Source organism: Pleurodeles waltl, chromosome 12 (genome assembly GCF_031143425.1).
Source record: "Pleurodeles waltl isolate 20211129_DDA chromosome 12, aPleWal1.hap1.20221129, whole genome shotgun sequence".
Taxonomy (NCBI): Eukaryota; Metazoa; Chordata; class Amphibia; order Caudata; family Salamandridae; genus Pleurodeles; species Pleurodeles waltl.
The window spans coordinates 625,125,690-625,149,129 of NC_090451.1; the positions used below are offsets into that span (position 1 = coordinate 625,125,690).

At 43.8% G+C, this 23,440-nt stretch overlaps 1 protein-coding gene across 1 annotated transcript in view; it reads left to right on the forward strand.

Annotated features, from left to right (window-relative positions):
• The window catches only part of SMG5 (SMG5 nonsense mediated mRNA decay factor), a 344,692-nt gene that overhangs the window by 99,325 nt on the left and 221,927 nt on the right, over positions 1-23,440 (forward strand). Inside the window, exons 6-10 of the mRNA XM_069218000.1 lie at positions 3,502-3,591; positions 5,913-5,991; positions 20,376-20,501; positions 21,506-21,574; positions 22,520-22,728. Of these exons, the coding sequence (XP_069074101.1) occupies positions 3,502-3,591; positions 5,913-5,991; positions 20,376-20,501; positions 21,506-21,574; positions 22,520-22,728 (573 nt within the window). The remainder of the gene's footprint in view (positions 1-3,501; positions 3,592-5,912; positions 5,992-20,375; positions 20,502-21,505; positions 21,575-22,519; positions 22,729-23,440) is intronic.

Consider the following 23,440-nt stretch of genomic DNA (forward strand, 5'->3'; position numbering starts at 1 on the left):
GCAATCCTTAAACACAACAAAAGCATTAAAAGTTGCTAAATGGAAGCGATGTATAGCCAACTTCTTATACCACACGTAAGCCTTACGAACAGCAGTGTAAGGTTCCAACCTCTGATCTACTCTATTTACACCACCCATGTGCTTGTTGTAGTCTAAAATGCATGCAGGTTTGTGCACTTCAGCAACCTGACTCCAGACAGTCGCAGATGAAGTATGTTAATCATGAATGGTAGTAAGCATGTAAACATCCCTCCTGTTTGCAAATTTCACAGCTAGCAGCTCATCATGCAAGGCACTGCACTCTTCCCTCAAGTTTTATTTACACACAAGCTCGCTTGGATAATCTTTACGGTTAGAGCTGACTGTGGCACAAGCAGCAGTGTCCACTTTGTACAATTCCCTGAGCAATTGCACAGCAGTGAAGACGTTACCTTGGTACGAATGGTGACCTTTGTTAAATAATAGTCTGCCAAGTCCCCACACAGTTTTCTCACTAACTCCAAAAGTGGACAGACAAACGGGGGTGGATTGGGGGGCTTGAATAGGCCCAAAGACTCGCCCACAGCTATTTCCCTCTCTGGAACATAGATCTCTGAAAATAGATCTACAAAATGATGAAGGAAAGGCTGAATCTTAAAAAGATGTAAAAATCAGGTTGATCTTATGACAACACTAAAGCATTATCAACAAAATGCAGCATCCGAACAAGAAGCAAATGGTTGCAGGAAATATAGCTGTTTCTATCAAGGGACTAGTAGACATAAATAAAGACAGTGACTGCTTCCTTATCAGCCCCAGCAAAACAGTTAAACCCAAGAACTTATTCAACTTTCTGATTTGTGGGCATCCACTGGGTGGCTCTAGAGTGTCGCCTAAATCTGACACTGTTGTCCCTCAAATACTGTTCAGCATACAAATTAGTCTGCTCAACAATCTGACCCAAAAAGATATCGTCCATAAACAACTCAAAGAAATTGCTTGGCAAACATTTTTCCATATTCACTCTACACCCTGGGAGAGCAGTAAAGGCAGGCAATGCTGGCCGCTCCTTGTTTGAGGCAACCCAGAGTTCAGGTCTTCCAATGGGAAGCCTTTCAGCCCCAGGCTGCACTATTGGCACATCAGTGTCCTCCAAAATAGGCAAAGCACAAAACATGCACACACACAATAATCCCGGGTGCCTGCTCACTTTAGGGGCAGATGGACCTAATGTAAATAGACAAAAATGGCCAAAATTGATTGCACCCCCCCCCCCCCCCCAAACCCCAAAAAACAAAAAAAACTAAAGGAAAACACAAAAACGTAATCCCTGGTGCCTAGCGGTCTTTGACCCCCGGGTCAGTCCCTGGACGTAATGGTTACGTTCTCTGCACAGCAGCGCTGTAGCCGAGGGCATAACTATTACGTCCAGGGCACCAAAGGGGTTAAAGTGTGACTGCTTACAGTGACTGATGCAGGGTCTGTGATGTCATAAAGGTCTGGGGAGGTAAGGCTTTGTTGGCATGACAACCGCTGAAAGTCGGGACAGAGGCAGGGAAACCAGGTGAGAGGGACAATTGAAAGGGCAAGAAGCAGCCATCCTAGAGTGAAAAATGAGCTTTGTGGAGGCATTCTGTAACAGAGCATAATGGAAACCTCTGCTGATTGGAGTCTGCATTTCACAGGACTTCAAGCTGTGGTGTGAGTCTGTTACACATCAGATCTGCTTACATTTGGTATAAAGCACTGCCAATGTGCCAGGTATGTTGGTCATAAACATTTATCTATTTTAAGTTAGAGCCCTGAATTGGGAATTCTGTGAAGCAGCATTGCTTTAAAATAAAAACGTTAAAAATAATTTTTCATACATTAGTTATTGGCCAAGCTCTAATGGAAAATGCTCGATTACTGCCAAATTGGTTTGCGAAATAGACAATTTCCTGTATCACACTCCTCTCCTAAATATGTTAGTTTCGGAGTTGCTGCGATTAGTGTACAGGTCAAGATTATTTTTTTGTTTTAAATCATAACAATTTAGGAAAGATATCCTGCAGTATGGTCTTTACAAATGCAGGTTTATTCTCTCCTTTGATATAACAGATATTCTCCATCTCCTAGTTCTGTGGTCATTTACCTCCCCATTTCCTGCTCCTAAAATCCTAATCAAAACCAGGTTTGGTTCAAGTTTAAATAATATTCTGCCCCGTTTTTTTCCCCTTAGATTAGCTAACATTTCCACAACTCCCTTCACATCTGTCTTACTAATACACAATCACTTTTACCTATTATTGATAAATCAAATGGTGATAGTAAATCCCTAATTTTCTCAGAAACATGCAAGATTTCTTGCTTACCGTTCATAATATTCTCCAATAGTTTGGTATTTTGTTTCCTTCAGCACGTTTCTTTAAATTATTCATCTGCTAGTGCGCTGTCCCTGCCCACCTTACCCAAATTCCCCTTTATCTGTTGTGTTAACCTGATCTGCCTCCAGGGTCTCCTTCCCTTGGCTTTTAGAGTAGGAATCCCTCCTGGATCTAACTTTCTTATCTGCAGTTTCCTGTGTTTGTGCCATGCTCCTTCGCAAAGAAGCAGAGCTTAGCACCCAAAGGAAGGCTAGTGCACGTATCTCCTGTGATAGTCCACTCTTCTGAATGTGAACAGAATTCAGGAAATAAGTCTTTAAAGGAGTGAGTGAGAAGAGTAGATTCTTGACAGAGATGGAATTTTGTATTCTGCTGTTTGAGTGTTAATAGGGCAGACCAGAGTTTGCCAGTGTGTGACAACAGATTGCTGCTAGTCTGCCCACCCCTCTACCACAGTGTCTACCAGTGGTTCTCTCATGCTAGCTTTTCTTGAATGATTCATTTTCCAGCGGGGGATATCTGAAGTAGTCATTGGCATAAGTGTGAGAGAAGGAAGGAAAACTGAGGACTGCACGTTTCTCCGAGTGTTTGCGGAAATGTAAGCTTCTAACATCCCTGTGAACTTGGGGATATAGGAATCTGCTTACTATTCTCATGCAAAGGAATTGCTCGTCTTACCTCTTAAACCCCAACCCCATTCCTCAGGATGACCGGGTACTTCTGAAATTCCACTCAGCCACACCACCTTCAAAACTGTTAACTGCACTAAAAGTGAAATGTTTGACATTTGCAGTTGATCAGTCACAGATTTCTTATGCTTGTTATTCAAAGGGAAAAGGGAGATGGCAGGAGGTTTCCACTATATTTCAAATGTTACCTTTGGTGACTTGACAGTACGTTTCTATGCTCTAAATCTGCTTCTGCTTACATAATACTATGTGGAACTGCAACTTTGTTGGGATGATACCCATTAACTACATAAATAAGTGGACTAATATTTAAAAATGTGATCATAGACTGTCCTTTTTTTCTAACAAAAGAACGCCAATATGTATATATTGCATTTTTTAAATGTTGTGTTGATTACTCTGTCTGAGTGTAATGTATTCTTACCTGTTTCCCCTTCCCTGATGTGTTTTTATTAATTTATTTTTAGCTCGGTATCAGAATGAGTTGGCTGGAGTGGACACAGAGCATTTAGCAGAGAGGTTTTACTATCAAGCACTTTCAGTTGCCCCACAGATTGGTAAGTAAGCCTCACTTTTTGTGTCCACATCCAACTCTCCCTTACAACAATGGCAAATAATGACATATTTAAAGTTAATTCGTTAATTATTGTAAATTCTAAGTGGTCAGTCCGTATCTCCCTAAAGAAAAGAAGAAAAATCACAATTTGAACAACCTGTTTGAGAAGGGATCACCTGATTCAGCTTTGCAAATAACCATGGACAATTAGTTTATTTAGATTAATGACCTTCACGTTTTTATACCAGCATTCTTTTTTACACATTTTGCAAATGGGGAGAAGTGCAGGCTGAAGATGTGGCCCTTTAATACCCCCTGGTCTCCAATAACCATCCCATTACATGACTAGACAAGCTTCTTAAAAGGATGGGTTTGTGGGTGTCAAGCTCATTCCCTGGATGATAGGTGTAATGGTACTTTGGCCTGCATTATGCTTTCTCTGACATGCAGAGCACTTTGAAGGTTCTCTGGCACATGCCATGTGGGAAATAAACAGAACAATACTTCATCTCTTCTCTAATAGAGCGATTTGAAAACAGCAAAATAAAAACCTGTTGACATTAGAAAAGAAAATAGGCATAATTAAAATGCATCATCAGTGTCATCGAACACTGCTGGTGCTGTTGGGGGGGCATAAAATATTAAATACCACACTAATTTAGTGAATTGCAGAATGCTGAAAGGCACAAGTTAACATTTTAAATTCTGTTACATTAATGTAAAAACAATTATTAGTTTGTTCATAGTAAAAATCATAATGTATTAGAGTGGGAAAAGAGAAATATAACCCAATGTGTCAATGTGGGTGACAGATTCTTAGAGGTAAGCAGTATCCAGCAAATGTATTGCTGGAAAAGTATTGTCACACATTTTGTTTCACTCCAACTCATCTGAATACACATTGACTTTCAGCTCACTCTTAAAAATAAATCGTGCACAGAGCTTTTACAGGTATTGTTTAATAATGTATGCTCTCAAGTACTGTACAAAAATTAAAAGCTGCTGAAAGAAAAAGAATAGCTTTGTAGAACAATTCCGCATATGCACAATCTTTTAACAATTTAATCTAGTTTTCTGCAGCTCATTACACCCAACCTTTTCTTGATCCTTGTCTTCAAAATATATGGAGTAATAGTTTAATTCAGTCTGACCGAATAGCTGACCAATGGAAGAAAGGTGGGGGTTAGAAGAAAATGTAGTGCAGTACGATCAAATCAAATTAATGAATACGAAAACAGTTAATTCCTGCCATATTGGTTAAATATCAGATCTTGCAGCTTTCGCAGTGCCAAACAGAATATCTTTGGCATAAACTACTTGTAACTATTTGAGCTCACGACTAGATGATTTGGAATATTGAGTATTTGAGTCTACAACAGAATGAACTGCAAAACAAAGAACTTTATGGTAAATGCTGTCCTTTTGCGTACATTTCTAATCTTCAAAAAAAAAACGAAATTTACTGAAAATAGTTCACATTTTAACAACTTATTAGGAGTCGCAACTATGTTATCAGCCCTTACCCTAATAAATTACATTAGAACACAGAGGTAATAGATTTCTGAAACATTTGTCCACCCCACAGAAACAAAATGAAAGTGATAGAAATGTTATTAGAAGAGACTTGTTAACCATGTTAATAAATTACTTTTTCACTGAACTTCGTGCATAGTCCGAATGACGGCCTTTGCAGGAGTAGTAAAAGCTTTGTGAAAAATACCAAAAATTCATTTATTAACTTGCTGCTTAATTTGTTCTCAAAATAGTTTTCTTTTTCAGTATTGCATACACATAGATTGTAAAATTGATTTTTAGAATATGCAGCCATTTTAAGAGCGAGGCAGCAGCTTAGATGGTGAATTCACCATGTGGAAAGCAACAGTTCAAGACTTAGGGTGAGATGAGCATTGTCAAATGTGAAGAGCACTATGTAATATGTATAGTGTATGTGATGTAGGAAGAACAGCTGACTGGAAAGACACTTCAAAGTTCGACAGTTGCCATTCTGCAAGTTCGTTGGGACAGTCACAACTGCATAAAAAACTGTCATACTCAGTAAAAATCCTCCAGTCACTGCCGGGACATAAAATGAAGTTCCATTATTGTGCTGATATGTTACATAAAGCCAACACAATATCCTAATTTAAAAAAACACAATACTGATGATAGGTCAGCGGGTTAACGTAATTTCCCATCCTGTAAAACCACACTTCTCAAGCAATAATTATGTCAATAATTGTAGCCAAATAGAAATTGTGGTAGCGAATCACTTCAGGGTCATAGTTCCTATGTCTAATTCTTCCAATGTGTGCTTGATTGCAGGTATGCCATTTAATCAGCTGGGAACATTAGCAGGGAGTAAATACTATAATGTGGAAGCAACCTACTGCTACTTGCGATGGTGAGTTCTGGGTACAGTTTTCTGTTTGTGGTTTAACTTGATTCATGTGCCTGGTATGCCTATAATTATTTTTTTCCAATGATTTTTCTGATGCTGTCAGTTTTCTTAGTTAAAGGGCACACAAATCCGCCTTTGGAACTGCTGATTTAATTTTGCTTCTTTTTTTTCCAGTTTGGGGGAAAAAAAGTCATTTGTATAGTTGCAACTTAATAGACGTAAATAAAGTCTGAATGGCTATTTTTCTTGGTACGCTCTAGTGTTTTTTGATAATACTGTTCGTTTTTATAAGGCACAAAACATTATCCAACAGTATCGTCTCATGCAAGGAATCCCAGTTGCCTCAGGTGTACTCAACATTAAACCCACCACTCTTGTTCCATGTGGTCTCGAAGTTCAGCCCAGAGCACGTCCACCAGCCACAAGTGTTTATAAGACTGTACTTGAGTAGTTTAAATCCAGACCGTATGGCAAGTAGTTACCTGAACTTCATGGTGACACTGCAAAGAGGTTTCCTTGCAATTCTGTTTTTGAAAACAATCCCTCCAGTGGAGGATCCTGTGAATCAGTTTCTTGAAGTCCTGAATTACCCATAGGCTCCTGGACAGTAGCATGTGTGGGTAGTGTTGCTTACTACGGATCTCCATTAAGCCTCTTAAAGTGCTCAGGGTGGTGAGGGTGAGCAGTCAAGTCTTACTGCAGCGGGTGGAGGTCTCAAAAACGCCCATTCAGTGTGACACAAATAAGTAACACTCAGCTGTGTCCAGTGAGTCCTTAACCTTTGAAGAAGAAAAGTACTTTGACTTGTATGTGAATAGATCATTTAAAACAACAGACACAAAAACCTAGTTAGCTCCATCACCTTCAGCTAAATTATTAGTCCAGATCTTTTGATAATTATTTTCCTAGAACGCTTGCCCCAAGGCCATTTGTAATCTTTTAGGCTTACCAGGTTCCATCTGGGTTCTTCATGAAGGTTCAAGAGTTTTTAAAGTAGATGCTTCACAATGTAAGAAACTAGAATGGGGATTTTATTTTGATGTATCCGCTTGGGTACCACAAGAATATGCACACACAATATTCTGTAGCCAGTTTCAGGATATAAATTTACTGTTGTCAGAAACCCACCACCCACACGATGTCCTCACTATTGAAAATGTTTTTGTCTCTTGTGATGTCTGTGATGGGCCTGGGCACTATTGTTCAGTAAAGACTTAGATTTCTGGTATCCAGCAACCAGTAAAGTTCCCAACTGGTCATTTTGCTTTCATTTGTGTACAGTAGAATACTAGGCACATGTTGCTACTATATGGTGGTAAGGGTGCCACAAGTAGCTACTGGACAGTTGAGGGTTATCCTCAACTGTGACGTCAAATGGTGATATTTCTAAAACCATAAGGGCTAGGACAGTGGTTTAAACGGTTCTGGATTCAAAACAACTTCCTCTAGCCATCAGGACCAGACCCATTGCTGCTATGCCTCCCAGTCCTGGAAGAAAGCAAGGTAAGTAGACGCATCTATCATGCACAGGAGGCTCGTGGATGTTCCATCAGCTGTGCCACCTCACCGATCTTAATTTGTGAAGGAGCGGTACCAGCTTCTCAACTCTCATATCTCTTTGCTTTTCTCCTGAGCAGCAGGCCTGGGTGACCTTGAGTTGCCTGGGTATTGTGTCTGTGGAGCTGCCCTTCTGCAGATCCTTTTAGTCAACTAGGCATTGTGCAGAAATTCTCTGGAATCACTTGAGATGCTGTCCACAGGCAGATGAGCTATATTCTGCCCAGTTCACATTAATCCAGACTTCCTCCTCATGATTTCGCAGATTTAGGCAGCACCTGAAGAGAGGGTAATAATCCTACAAACCTTACCCTTCCAACTCTGCTGCATTAGTGTGCTAGCCCCCACACCAGCTTCCCTTCACTGCTCCTCTTAGCGTCCCTTGTGAACCAGCTCTTCTTTTCCGAACTTCTGCTGTCCTGTACAAGTTGCTTTGTGTGCAATTGTCCCTGCTAGGACTGTCTGTCTCCATAGTGCCTCCTGTCTGGAGCCTGTTTCTAGACTTTTGTGCATGTGTGCCAGTGTCTCTGTGTGAATAATTTCCTTTTTTGCACATTTTGACCGCTCGGTGCTTTAATTTATTTGGTGCTCGTCTACGTTGTCTGTGCCTTTTTGTGTCCAGCGAGACTCGCCGCTCGCTTGCAGTTTCCCGCTTTCCTGCCTCGCCTGTGCCCCCTCCCTGGCCCTACTTAATGGAGGCCATGCAGGATGCACACCACCGACATGCCAAAGGCAAGCCCATCTGCACCAGTCCATGCCTTGACCGCACCCAGCACCAGGAACCCTGGATCGCATCTCCGGAGTCGAGCTCGCTGCCTTGAACTGCAGACCACATGACAAGAACTGCTGCTCCTCCCCTTCTGCTGCCACTTCTTTCTGCACCAACACTCCAGTGCACCCCACCGCCTCCACCCCGCCAGCAGCGACTGCGTCCGACAATTCCACTGCTTCTTGCTCAACGCCCGATCCCTCTGCAAGCACATATCTGAGATATGAGACACCATCACCACCCTCACCCAGACATCATCTTCCTTACTGAGAGCTTGCTTAACACTGCCCCTGTACCCAACATTGTCATACCCTCCACCCCCTCCCCCACCACACACACTGACCCACCCGCAGATGACTACACCTCAGTCATGAAACACCTCGCCTTCTAGCATAGAACTGATGGCAGAACCACCATCAAAAGTACCCTGGCCTACAGACTTCCTGGACTTCTGTAACACCATCCGCTTTTTAACACACCCCGGCCAGTGACACCGAACACTAAATTTTCTGCAGGACACCTCTGTTTCCACCTTGAAGACCCTAAGGATGCCCCACAGTCAACGTTCTGGGAAACATAAAAAACATTGGCCTAACTCAGATTGTCATCGCCCCATTAGACCCCATCTTCACCCATATCAACAGATCCAAATACAGCCACACCATGAGCTCACCTGGACAGACCACGCAGTCGTCCTCTTCACCTACACAGCACATCCCAGCCACTCCGCAAGACCAACCAGAACCCCCCACTGAAGCTGAAACAGTGTATCCGAGAACCAGTGGGCTGACAGCCTCAACTCCAACAACCCATGAACATCGATCAAGCTGTCAAAAATTTCACATCTTGGATTTCGGACAGCACCGACAGTCACACCTAACTAACCCTCCAAACCCAACAGTCCCTCCAGACAAGCCAGCTGGTACACCCTGGAACTGAGAACTGGCAAAAACAACTGCAAACAACTGTAACGAAGATGGCGCACTACCAACTATCTCTCCGACCGAACCACATTTAGACTTCACTCAGCCAGTACCACAAACTCCTGAAAGATGCCCTCACCAACCGCATCAAAGCCAGCAATGACCACAGCAAAGAGCTTTCAGCTTCATCAAGGAGTTCTTCAATCCTTCAGTGACTGAAAATCTCATTCCCCCCCCTCCCAGTAACTCTACGACACTCAAGCCGACTTCTTCCATGACAAAATCTCCACTGTCTACAGACATTTCTAACCCGACCCACCGCAGCTGACAGTCAACCTCCTAGACCCCATGAGTGCCCCTGCTATTAACATGATCACCAGGTGGAAGCAGCTCACCACACAACACCAGTGTCATCCTGCTTTCCGTCCACTCTGGTTCTCCTATGGACCCATGCCCAAACCACATGTTCATCCTCTACATTAGCACCGTCAGAACCAAGCTCACAGACATCAACAAGGCCATCCCTTCAGCCAACTTCCCAAATGACTGGAATCACACCAAGATCAAACCCCTCCTGCCAAAATCCTTGAAAAAGACCTCAACCACCAACACACTGAATACCTGGGGAACACCCACATTCTGGATTCTTTCCAATCACAGCACAGAAATCTTCATGGTGAATAAACACTTTTTACTTTATAGAGCTCTTAAGCCACCTTCTCCTATCCGTACTTTTAAAAAGACACATTCCTAAAATAGAATTGTGTTACTAGTCAGTCACCACATAACCTGAGGCGAGATAGCGGTATCCACTCTCAGAATGGCAGTACTCTTGGTCTCCCTGACATCCAAGCTCAGCTGTTGTCTACAAAAGTTTAAAACGGCATCTCCACTGCTCTTGCATAATTGTTGAGATCACTAGCAGAAAAAAAAGAGTATGGTTACTCAGAAAACATGCAAACTCAAGCTGATATTGCAGGGCGGATAGTTAAGTGCATCCAGGCTTGATAGGTGAAGGCCAAGTATGCATTCCTTGTGCCTTGTAGAGCCTGCTTGACACTTGAAAAGGGTGCCACATTAGCTCTTTTTTTAGGAAAATCCCATTAATGGATACCTGCAAAACTGCCACTTGCTCAACGCCACATACCTTCACCAAGCATTACTCTAGGATGACCAGCCTGAAGTGAACACAATAGGAATTCTGCCATTGTGTGTGTGATGAAATCAGGAATTCTGGGACAGTGTGATGCCCACTACCAAAGGAAGCAGTAATCTAGGGGGTGTAGTGACCCACGGGTAAGTACCCAATTGGGTCTACCCCCCATTTCCATTACCGACTCGAAGTTGAGTATTGAGGGGACCCCCTGACAACAGAACTTCAGATTTCGACAGACACAAAGGGAGTGGACGAAGAAGACTGCTGACCCTTGGCGCAGGATTGACTTGGGGGCCAGCCTGCCTGCTACACCCGACCCTCGTGGAGCAAACAACTCATGCTGCCACCGTGCAGACTCCAAGAAACTTTGAGGGCTGCAGGTACTTCGCCAATTGCCAGAGAAACTCCCTTGGAATAGAGGAGCTGCTCCCCTGCAACCTCAGGCTCCAAAAGAAGCAACACAAATACTGGGGGTACCAGACCCTTTGTAGCAGACAAGGCTTGTTGTGTCCAGACCGGGCACCAATGCTGAGGAAAACCAACCTACACTTCAGGGACCGTCAAACCCACATTGTGAGTGGCCCAGCTGTTCTGTTTGCCCTTCTTCAGCAGAAACCAGGACAAATTGAGACCCTCTGACCTCCGCCACCTGACGCCTCAAAGTACCACTGTACCCGTGCCCCGCAGCCTGTGTCTGAGTGGTGCCAGTGGTTTCCTGTGACCCTCTAAGGCTAAGGCCACCCTTGGGTTTACGAAGGCTGGACTCCCAGTCGCCGCCTGCAGCCTCTTTCTGCAGGACCCCTATAACCGCGAGTGCCTCCAGTGACAAATTCGACACCTCTGCTGAGAAGAGGACCAAAGGTGTCCCCATGTCCCTGAGCATGGTGAGACCTGAGCCTACTTGTTGGTTCAGCCAAACTGGACTTCCAGTCGCCGCATGCAGCTTCTTTCTGCAGACCCCCTCCAACTGCGAATGACTCCAGCACCAGATTGGATGCCAAAAGACACCACACCTGAGCCCCATAGCCCGAGGAAAAGTGGACCAAGGGTGTCCCTATGTACCTGACGACCTCAGGGGGTCGAGCCCCCACTGGGTTCTCCCGGACTGGCCCCCCCAGTCCCAGCACGCAGCCTTTTCCTGACTGGACCGTTCCCCATTGAAGTGAATGGGACACCTGATGCCATGACCATCTGCATCCGGACGCCCCAGAGACTCTCGATGTGACTTGTAGGTGGGGCCTTGAACTTTGGACCTTGGGCCATGCTCACCTTAAGGCCCGGAGAATAGACTCGTAAGTTGCTGTTAAGTGCCCGAATGGAGTACATGTTTTTCCCCATAGGATAACATTATCACGCTGAGAAAAATTGCACTGTCAACTTTTGAAAACTGTAAAATTTCATAACTCGAAAAGTACTCACCTGATTCCAATAATCTTGGTATCCAAGTTTATATAGAAGTATCTCATTTTTATAAATTGGTGCCTGATTACTTTGAGTGTCTCTCTCGCCTAAATTTCTTAGTGTATAATGCATGCTTAGCACCACTCTCTGATATGCCTTACTGCTCGCCCACACTACCACAAAAGAGAGCATTTGGGGTGTCATTTGTGCCCTGGTGCTTACTGAAGGGTCTCCAACACTTGGAAGTAGTTGACAGAAGTTTGAAAGAAGATCACTGAAAGTCCACCAAAACTAGCAAAGAATATTGATGGAACTGAAGAGGATATTGAGGGAAGGAGAGAAGAATGCCTGTACAGGTGGCTCCATGTGTAGCCTAATGGAGAAAGCACCTTTCCAGTTCTGCAAGAATTGCCACCACAAGATCTCGCAAACGGACAAGCACCCGGTCTGCAACCTCTGTATGCTAGTAGACCACTGAAGCAAGGAATGCAACACCTGTTCCACATTCACACTGAAGACGCTGAGAGAGAGAGCATAGGCAAGCCCACCTTACCATGCAAGGGCAGCATACTGCCCCTTTCCCTACGAGACTTTGGTTTTGAGAGCGAGGAGGAGAATGTTGCCTAAGGAGCTAAAGGGGACTCAGTGGAGGTTGACTTACAAATCGTCAACATTAAAACCCCAGGGGGGCAAGAGTACACTCTGGGCCGAGGTGTAAACCATCGCCCTAAAAAAAAATGCTGGAGTTGTATAAAACTGACTTTAGGACCTCGAAAGTAGCCTCTGAGTCAAAGCACTGTTCAACCGCAGCCGTGACCTGAGATAAGGAGCCCCTGAGAACCCTTGAAAGGGACACCGCAGGAGGAAAAGCTCCATACAAGTCCAAGCCATCAAAGGACATATGAGGAAAGGACGTTTTGATGTCAAAACATGCAGACACGTTCAGAGCATAGAAGCTCGGTGACAGTTGTGTCGAAGTAAGACTCTTCTCTGTCGAAGAGGAACTTGACGGAGAAATTTTATACTGAACAATGGATGGCTAAGATGGAGAAAAAGAAAAGGCGTCTCGAGCCCTAAATGGCGGTTCTGCTCCAGGAATCCAGGGACTTCATGGAATGTCTGAAGGAGTTTCGAATCCTGAGGAAAGTCTCTGCCGAAAGAGCAGAGAGGGAAAAGCTTTGAGGACATCAAGCCTTCACTGACCCCAGAGTCTCAGCATGAAGAGAAGGAACTCTTCTATGAAGAGGTGGAAGAACAGATGGCAGGATTGTATCGGGCGTCAGAGGGATCTGAGTACACAGGCACAATGGCCAGACATGGAAATGGATTCACCAGAGGAATGGGTAGACAAGATATCCATCAAGGCCATCACCACCAGATGACATTGGCATCTACAACCAGGTGATAAAGAAGTCAGCAGACAAATATGGTATTAAATTGAAGAAGATAAAACACAATCTTGTTTCCTGCCAGAAACCCTTCTGCCCCCACAATCCAGAAGTACATTTTTGCCCATGCTCCCAAGTGTTTTTGACCAGGGGAAGGGGAGACCTTTGAAGAACCGGCCACATGCTGAGCGGTCACTCCAAGGGCAGAGAAAAAAGTTACGTTCTCTTCAAAAGGTCCTGCCTACATAAAGGTTTCGGTTATAGATGTGTAGATTATCACTGTTGGACCTGGCTTTTTGACAGGGTCATCCCCAAACCTTTTGCCTCCTTCCTCCTATTTTTTTCTGACCTGTTGTTGTTGGCTTTTGACCTCTGGGCACTTTACCACTGCTAACCAGTGCTAAAGTGCATATGCTCTCTGTGTAAATGGTACTATTGATTGGTTTATCCATGATTGGCTATTTAATTTACTTATAAGTCCCTAGTAGAGTGCACTATATGTGCCTAGGGCCTGTAGATTAAATGCTGCTAGTGGGCCTGCAGCACTGGTTGTGCCACCCCCTTCAGTAGCCCCTTAACCCTGTCTCAGGCCTGCCATTGCAAGGCCTGTGTGTGCAGTTTCACTGCCACTTCGACTTGGCATTTAAAAGTACTTGCCAAGCCTAGAACTCCCCTTTTTCTACATATAAGTCATCCCTAATGTGTGCCCTAGGTGACCCCTAGAGCAGGGTGCTGTGTAAGTAAAAGGCAGGACATGTACCTGTGTAGTTATATGTCCTGGTAGTGTAAAACTCCTAAATTCGTTTTTACACTACTGTGAGGCCTGCTCCTTTCATAGGCTAACATTGGGGCTGCCCTCATACACTGTTGAAGTGGCAGCTGCTGATCTGAAAGGAGCAGGAAGGTCATGTTTAGTATGGTCAGAATGGTAATACCAAATCCTGCTGACTGGTGAAGACGGATTTAATATTACTATTCTAGAAATGCCACTTTTAGAAAGTGAGCATTTCTTTGCACTAAAATCTTGTTGTGCCCTTCAATCCACGTCTGGCTAGGTTTAGTTGACAGCTCCTTGTGCATTCACTCAGACACATCCCAAACACAGGGTACTCAGCCTCACTTGCATACATCTGCATTTTGAATGGGTCTTCCTGGGCTGGGAGGGTGGAGGGCCTGCCCTCACACAAAGGACTGCCACACCCCCTACTGGGACTCTGGCAGACAGGATTGAACTGAAAGGGGGCTTGGTGCATTTCTTAGACACTCTTTGAAGTCACCCCCACTTCAAAGGCACAACTTAGTATAAAACAGGGCCTCTGCCCTACCTCATCAGACACTTGCTGGAGAAGAAACCTGAACCAGAAACTACATCCTGCCAAGAAGAACTGCCTGGCTGCTCAAAGGACTCACCTGTCTGCTTTCTACAAAGGACTGCTGCCTTGCTGTTGCCCTGCTGCCTTGCTGAACTCTTGTCTGGCTGTGAAAGTGCTCTCCAAGGGCTTGGATAGAGCTTGCCTCCTGTTCCTTGAAGTCTCAGGACCAAAAAGACTTCTCTCTTTTACTTGGACACTCCGTGCGCCGAAAATTTTGACGCACAGCTTGTTTCGCGGCGAGAAAAACGCCGCACTCTGACGCTGATCGACGCGACGCTCTTGGGACGATCGAAGATCCGACGCACGGCCTCACAAGGACAACGCCGCCCGACCTCTAGAGGAGAAATCGCCTCGACGCCTGCCGTGAGATCGTAATTTCAACGCGCAGCCCCGCAGATCGAAGTCTAGAGGAGAAATCGACGCGACGCCTGCCATGAGATCGTAATTTCGACGCACAGCCACGCAGACCGACGCGCAGCCGGAGAACAAGCAGGAAAATCCACGCACAGACCCGGGACATCTGGTAATCCCCGCAATCCGCAGAAAGAGACTGTCCGCGCGCCGGAAAACAACGCCGACTTCCCCGCGTGGAAAATAACGACGCAAGTCCGTGTGTGCTGGGGAGAAATCGACGCACACACCCTTTTTCCACGCACCTCTTCCTTTGTGGCCCTCTGAGGAGATTTTCCACCAGAAACCAGGTACTTTGTGTTTGAAAGAGGCTCTGTTTACTTTCTAAAGACTTAAGACGCTTTATATCACTTTTCAGTGATATCTTTACAAATTCATATTGCAACTTTGATCGTTTTGACCTGAAGATACCCAGATAAATATTATATATTTTTCTAAACACTGTGTGGTGTATTTTTGTGGTGTTATGCTATGGTGTTGTATGATTTATTGCACAAATGCTTTACACATTGCCTTCTAAGTTAAGCCTGACTGCTCGTGCCAAGCTACCGGAGGGTGAGCACAGGCTGATTTTGGATTGTGTGTGACTTACCCTGACTAGAGTGAGGGTTCTTGCTTGGACAGAGGGCAACCTGACTGCCAACCAAAAACCCCATTTCTAACAATCACCTTAACAGCTAGAAAGAGGGCTAACATCCCATCAACTTCAGGACCACCTCCAGACAAGGAGAGTATGGACCTCATGGGTCAGATATTTTAGATAAGAGCAGCGAATCAGTGGCACATCACAAACTCAAACGCCATCTTCAATCGCCATGCCTACCAGCACTGGGAGGAGATGGCAGAACTGATGAAACATCATCTGGAACAATACCGGAAAGAGTGGCACACTTTGGAGAAGATGGGCAACAGTATCATCATCAACAGTTGCCTACAGTCTGCACCAGAAATGATGATGCCCGTTACCCTAGGCCGCCACTCCTGGCTCAGAATTTCAGGTTTCAAACCGATGATACAAGCAAAAATTGTTAAAGCCCCATTCAGTGGCGAACAGCATAGCCAACGAAATTTGAAACCAGCTGAAGTAGGACAGTGAAACTGCTAAGTTGATGGCACTACAGTTCAGAGGGAGTATGCGAAGGTGGACTGTACTTTCACGAAGGCCCCAGGGAGGCGTAGCTTCCAATTGGGGACATCCCACCAAACATACCAGTGAAGCAGTCCAGCAACTCAACCCCAACAGAGTTGGCCATACCAGCAAGGAAGGCAGTCCTTTTGGGGTTGAACACGTGGGAGAGGACTACACAAAGAGGATGTTCAACACCTTCAAATAAGTGACTTACCAACAATCAACAAAACCCTCATGAACAACATCAGTGAGTATAGAAAGCATGGAACATCAGCTCCTTCACACAACACCAGTGGGAGGCAGAATAAAAAAAAAATCCTTTACGAGTGGAGGAAGATCACATTAGACAAATGGATTCCAAACATGATACATTACAGATATTGCATTAAACTAAACAAACCCCTCCATCCAGGGCACTCAGAAGAAAGGTCCTATCAATGAAGGAAACATCTTGCTTACTTGGAGGAAGAGGAGATTTTTGGAAAAGGATGCAATAGAACTAGTACCAGGATTAGCAATCAACAAAGGAAATTACATATTTTCTAATTCCAATGGTAGACGGATCACTTAAGTTGATTCTGGACCTAAGGTTTATAAACAAATTTATCAAAATGCAAAAATTCAAGATGATATCCTTACAGGAAGTCATACCTTGATTGCAAATAGGGGGTTACATGGCAACTATAGACTTGAAAGACGCATACTTACACATCCCAATGAATGGAAAACCACCCCCAAAATACCTCACGTTTGTGGTAGACAAAAAACACTATCAGTTGAAGACTGGCCTTTGGAATCAAATCAGCACGAAGTGCCAAGCATCAGTTGCAGCACAGCTACAGAGACAAGAAATACACCTTTATCCCTACCTAGATGACTGGCTGGTAACGGCAAACTCATACAAGAAGTGCAGAGAGCACAGACAGCAAATAATGAGACAACTATTCATATTGGGTTTCTCGATAAACATGGTCATACACGGACCCAGAACAAGAGAAGATGTTTCTGGGAGCAAGGATCAACTCTCAGTCTAAGTGAAAGTGTATTCCAGTGAGAAGAGAACAAATGCATTGTTGAAGGAAACACTGCTCTATCGGAATGGGCAAGTTCTGACAGTGAGGACAGTGGGGAAGTTGCTGGGATGGATGACTTCCTGCATCCCTTTGAATCCATATGCAAGACTTCACATGAGGCCATTACAGGAATGGCTGCAAAATCAATGGTCACAGGCAACAGGGAGTTGGGAAGATCTAGTGGTTGTAACAAATAAAGTAGAAGAGGAGATGGCATGGTGGAACAGGTCACATATAATACAAGGGAGAACATTTGTGCAACCAACTCCTACGGTGACAAATACAACCGATGGCTCACATAAGGGATAGGAACCTCACATGGACAATCTCAAGGTACGAGGAGTCTGGAAGGAACAAGAGGCAGTAGAACATAACATCTTGGACCTAAAAACAGTTTTACTAGCCATAAATGCATTTCAGAAAGGGCTTTGGGGAAAGGCAATATTGATCCAAACAGACAATACAACCATGATGTTTTATGTTAAAAATGGTGGGAAACAATCCCTTCCCCTTTCCAGGTTAGCACAAGAGTTATGGAAGTGGACGATCCAAAGGAAAATATAAATCTTAGCAGTGAATCTGCCAGGAAAAGACAGGAATTGCCGGAATATGACCCAAATTTCGTATGTTTTCCGCCCTACTCAGTCATTCAGTCTTATGCAGAGGTCTTTGAAGAGGTTAAATGGTTAAAGTTTGTGTTTGTCCATGGCAGAGGTTGTTGTATCTGCTCAATATGTGGAAAGTGTTTTGAGATGTTCCATCGCCGTCTTGGGAGTCATGAAGGTGTGTTGGTGTCCTTACTGTTCGATGCCGAGATGCGCTGGATAGAACATAGCATAGGTTATATCTGCCTTTTTCGGCAGTGTCTTGATGGGAAAGAATTGTCTGCAGGCCGCCTGCACCTCCGCTTGAAAATCTGGTAAAAAGGCGATATTGTTGCTCTGATAGGTGACATCTCGCGGGCCAGATGGAAGAGCGCGTCACGATCCCTGTAATTTAAAACTTTACCTATGATGGAGCTCCGAGGGGCCACCAGGAGGAGGGTGCGCTGTGAAAGAGCAATGGGTGTGCTCCACCACCAGCAGGCTACAAAGATTGTCTGCGCCAAATATAGAGGTCAGCATAGTCTCCCAGTGATTCATACATTATTTCTGCGCGAGCGTGCCTCCCAACCTTTATTCTTAGCTTGGATTACTGCTAGCACTTTTTTCATATTTAAACATTTAGTCTCTCCCCCCTTCAAGTAGTTTTCTACATCACATATTTGATGTTCCTCTGTCGTCATGCGGGCAGTTTGTTTATCCAACTTCGCTGATATGTGATCGATGCGCAGACTTGAGGGTCGATTTTTCCATCAATAGAGGCCAAGCTCTTTTTCATGGCTTGTAGCATTGTCACAAGCACAGCCTCATTTGATGATGCAGGGCCGTGTTCAAGTTCCATAGAACAGTCGTCTGTTTGTTTAGTGGTATGTTTAGCTTCAAATGTGAGGCAGGGCTGATTGCGATCAGTGTTCCCCATGGTCCCCACGCAGCTCCCTTAGCAGGTAGAGGCAGGCAGTTATCAGTATATGGTAAAGCAGGAGTGGATATCTGTGAACCCACAAGACTGCGGGGGCCAACGATGACCCAACACCCCAAACCCCACCCCCCTTATCCCCCCCAGAGCAGCACTGGGACGGGCCTTCAGCAGATGTGTGCAGACACCTCCAAGTTGAATGCAGGTGATTTTGTATCTGTTTCCTCTCCACGCCTCCTCTATCCAGGGCCCTTTCAGCCCACCAATCAGCCCTGGGAAGACCTCAGTTGGGTGACGTTCATGCACCCAGAATCTTCAGGCCAGAGTGCCACAGACGCAGCCTGGGAAAGCGGGATGAGCTCAGGGGATCCAACCACCTGGCAGGGCAAGTTGTTGTCCTCCGCTCCCGCTGTCAGGTCCCGGGCCTTTTCAGCACGCTGTGTGCTTTCAGCAGGGCCCAAAAGATGCTGCAGTTGGTCTCGTGTTCTAAGGTGTAGAAGTTCTCATCCCCGGACTGGAGGCCCTGAGACCAGCCATTGGAGAAGTCTGGCAGCACACAGTCAAACAAGCTTCCCTCTATGGAGACTGACTTCAACAGGGCGCTGTTCGGCCAGATGGCAGAATAGTTAATTGATTACATTTCCTGACTGTCAGAGCGGCACTAAAGTGTGGCCATCTTGCCTTGGGCACTCCATAGCTGATCACGGAACCCCCCCCATGTGCCTCATGTTTGAGCGGCTGCTCCTGCTTGCACACCTCTGGGCCCATGGGTTCAGGAGGGGCCCTCAGTGAATTCCTGCTGGCAGGTTCTGCCATGGCACCTGTCGGGCCCCTTGAATCCACAGACTGATCTGGACCAGCGTTGGTCATGCCACCTTGACCTTCCCTGGCGCTGATGCCGATGCTCCCAGCGGCGTTGTCCCCATTCTGATTCCCCACTCAGACACGGAGCTAGAGGGGAGTCATCCGATGCCTAATCCGGCCCAATCATTTATTGACTGGGTGTGTATTTGCAGAAGTCTAACTGTCCTCTCTGATGAGCCAAAGGCTGCTTGACGACACTACCTCTTTAAAAAGCACCCTGGGATTGCTGAAGCAAGCCCCTGTCCACTAGTAAGGGAACCCCTGGGCTCTTTGCACAATAGATCTCATTTTGATATATGATATAAAAAGCCAGCCTCCTACAGGTGGAGTCTGTATAGGCACCGCACTTGTCACTTCCGACGTGGACGACAGCACGTGGAGCAGAACGATGCTACCTACTGGTGCGTAGGTATACTGCTAGAGAAAAATTTCCAGATCCCATCTGATGCCTGGGGATAATTCAAAAGATAAGGAATCTGTAGCTAGATAGTCTCTACAAAACAAGGCGCTAACGAAGGTAAGTAACTTGTTCATTAACATCCTACTGAGTGTATAAGGACATTACTGGGCGAAATCAGAAAGTATACTGTAATCTCATTAAGAACATAATAGTTATCCAGGTTCAGGAATACTACAGTCTGTCGTCTTCTGTAATGACATCTCTAAGCAAACTGAGGATTGAGATAACTATATTTGCTTTCTGATTTATAGCAGAAGTATCCATTAGTCTATTAAAATTATAGTAGTTGATGATGTGTCTTTTCAAGCAAATAGTGCATTCTTTCTGTTTTTTTTTTTTTTTTTTTTTTTTTTTTAATGCTCTAGTATCCAGTCCGAAGTATCATTTGATGGTGCTTCTGGGAACCTGAAAAGACTGTACGACAAGGCTGCCAAAATGTATCATCAGTTGAAGAAATGTGAAACTAGGAAGCTTTCACCAAGCAAGAAGCGGTAAGAGCTTAAATTTATTCAGTTATTTTATTTTAAGGAATCTTAAATGACTACATTTTTCACGTTTAGTTAAGTTCTGAGTTTTTCATGCTCTCCTGCTTTGTGGAATGCAGGTGATCATGTCTCCATAACGCCAGTTGTAAGGGATGGCAGGTAAGTATAAAGATTTAGAAATCCTGACACTCTCGGGTGCTTCTGCAATTCAGTGTAGTTGTGGGTCTTAAGAAGATATGTACTAGGGAAAGTGGGAGTTCCTTGATGTTCCTGAGTTCCTGACAGTGCTTGCATGGATCATCAGCTGCTTGCATTTGCCGATCACCGTACTCGGTATTGACAGTGTCAGATTACTGTCAGTGACTTCTCCAATTCAAGGACTTGTACCATTCCCCTAATTTATAATTAATAAAATAGTTTGGTAGTGTACAGCTCAAATCTGGTCTCTGGGGGGCATCTGGATGCTGCACAAGGGTGGGTGTGGGTGCAGGGTGATATGCCAGTAGTCTATATGATAAGAGCATCTTAGAAATTAACATAACTAAGTACAGTTAGAAATATTAAAACAGGCTTGGTGAAAAACGCTGCGTTAGATCTCCATCTTGTTCTCGGTCTTCGCTGACACTTTTTCCAGGCAAGCCAAGACTACAGCATCTACAATGCATTAGGCTGTCACATGAGTTCCTGCGGTTGGAAAAAAGGGCCACTGATGATGGGTTGACATTGCGAGCTATATGTGTTAATTTGGATAATGTTTGACTAGACTGTCTTTTGTGATGAAAAATGTAAGAAGTACAAAACAATTTCCAGCCCAGTGTCAAAATGATCAAGTTTCAGTCACGGAAAAGTTTGCTGCACACAATGCCTATTGAACTGCACTCATGAAGAACTAAAACCGTTGTTTTAATCAAATGGGTGTTAGTGTCAATTGAAAATCTTAAATTTTTCAATTCTTTAAGTTTTACTAGGATCATCTGTTTCTCTGAAAACTTAATGTGTTTCCTTTGTAGGTGTAAGGACATAAAACGACTGTTAGTGAGCTTTATGTACCTGCAAAGCTTATTACAACCCAAAAGCAGGTAAGGAGCGCAAATGCCTTGACTTCCACTAAATACCCCAACGTATTTTTTAAGCGTATTTTAAAATATACTGCAGTTTTAAAAACTGAAAAAATCCAAACCTAACCAGCAATTACGCACATTTGTTATAACAGCGTGACCTATATTAAGATGTCCATAAACGGGCCGCAAGAAGGTGGGAAAAGCAACCTATCTGTGCCCTGCAAAAATTAAGATTTTTCCAGAGATTTCACTGGGTGTTTTTAAATTTTAGATAAGTTTCTAAAACTTTGTTTTTTCCATCTTATATTTCCTAAAAACTTTTGTAATTTATGGTGGCATCATTAGTTTCCCTTGCTTACCATCTGCTTTTAAAGGATAAGAACTCTTGAATTATATGTGATGGATATTTCTTAAGGTTTATGCACAAAGTAGAGTGAATTTATGGAAACCTGCACAGAATTCTTCAGTATTAATTGTTGACGGTTATTTAGTATGTGCTACAAAGTTTTTTTAATATTACAAAATTAATTTATAATATATATATTTTTTTTTATAAAGCTCAATTAACTAGGGGTGATGAAAGTGCTTAAACTGCTTGAAGTTGTATTTAATGTTTTTTTCTGTCCTAGAATATAGTGTCAGCCTGTACTTGGTAAGTCGTTGTGTAGAATGGAATACATATCTGAATACCTGCAATTTATTTGGACTACAATCATAAACGATCCCACCAAAGAGTGTTAATTATTCAAGAAATAAGTTCTATTTCTATGTATGTTTGTAATATTCAAACTTCCTCTTAAAAGGGTGTGAAATGTCCCAGCTTCTCAGAATATCCTACTGCACCAAGATAATTAGATGGTTGTGTAATAATGCAGGCTCATTTTCTTTTATAATTAAGATGATTCAGCATGTGTTTCAACACAAGCTTAATGGTGATGATCATAACTTCTTTTTCCTTTTTAGTTCTGTGGATGCAGAGTTGACCTCACTCTGCCAATCTGTGCTTGAGGATTTCAATCTTTGCTTGTTTTATCTACCCATGAATCTTAATCTGAGCACAGCAAGTGAAGATGAAGAGGAATATGAGAGTAGATACTCTTTCCTGCCTGACCTGCTCATCTTCCAAATGGTGATCATCTGTCTTATGAGTGTGCACAGCCTGAAGAGGGCAGGTAAGAATGTTGGGGACAATATGTAAAGGGCAAGCGGAATTTACAATAGATCACTTCTGTTTGTGGATTAGATTGTGACCACTGTAACAACATATACTTTTTGCATGATTTTTATGTCAAGAACTATCTATACATATTTTGAGGAACCCATCAACAGTGCTGCTTGTGTACCAGTCCGTTCTCCTGCAGTACATACTCATTAGATGAAAGTACTTAATTGGCACTTTTCAACTTGTGGGATCCCAGAACGCTTTTTTTTACTAAAAATGCATGCATAAAATTATTTTCTTAACACAAAACAATTGAAAAAATAGAATGTTTGACAGTCTACGTTGGCTAATTTTCACCTATTTTCTGAGTCCATTTACAGTACAAAGATTAATATAAATAACACAGCAATAATACACCTCTTTACATTCCTTTTTTAAAGGAATGGTTAAGAAATATAGACTGTGTAGTCTAATAGGCTGAAACCTGAAAGGTTGGGAAAACTGCTGCACCTGTTTTTATCATAGCATGCCAACATTATTCCTTTGTGCCCTGTGAGTGACATGTGAGCCAGTTCTTTTTGTGGCTCCTGGTGACAGTATGCTGGATCAGACCATTGTCTTAAGTTTAATTTCGTTTTTTGTTCTTTTTTCTCTGGAAACCTTTTCGAACTGTTGACAAACATCTTAGACTCAATGTGTTTAGTGTTAAAGTACATTGTTCT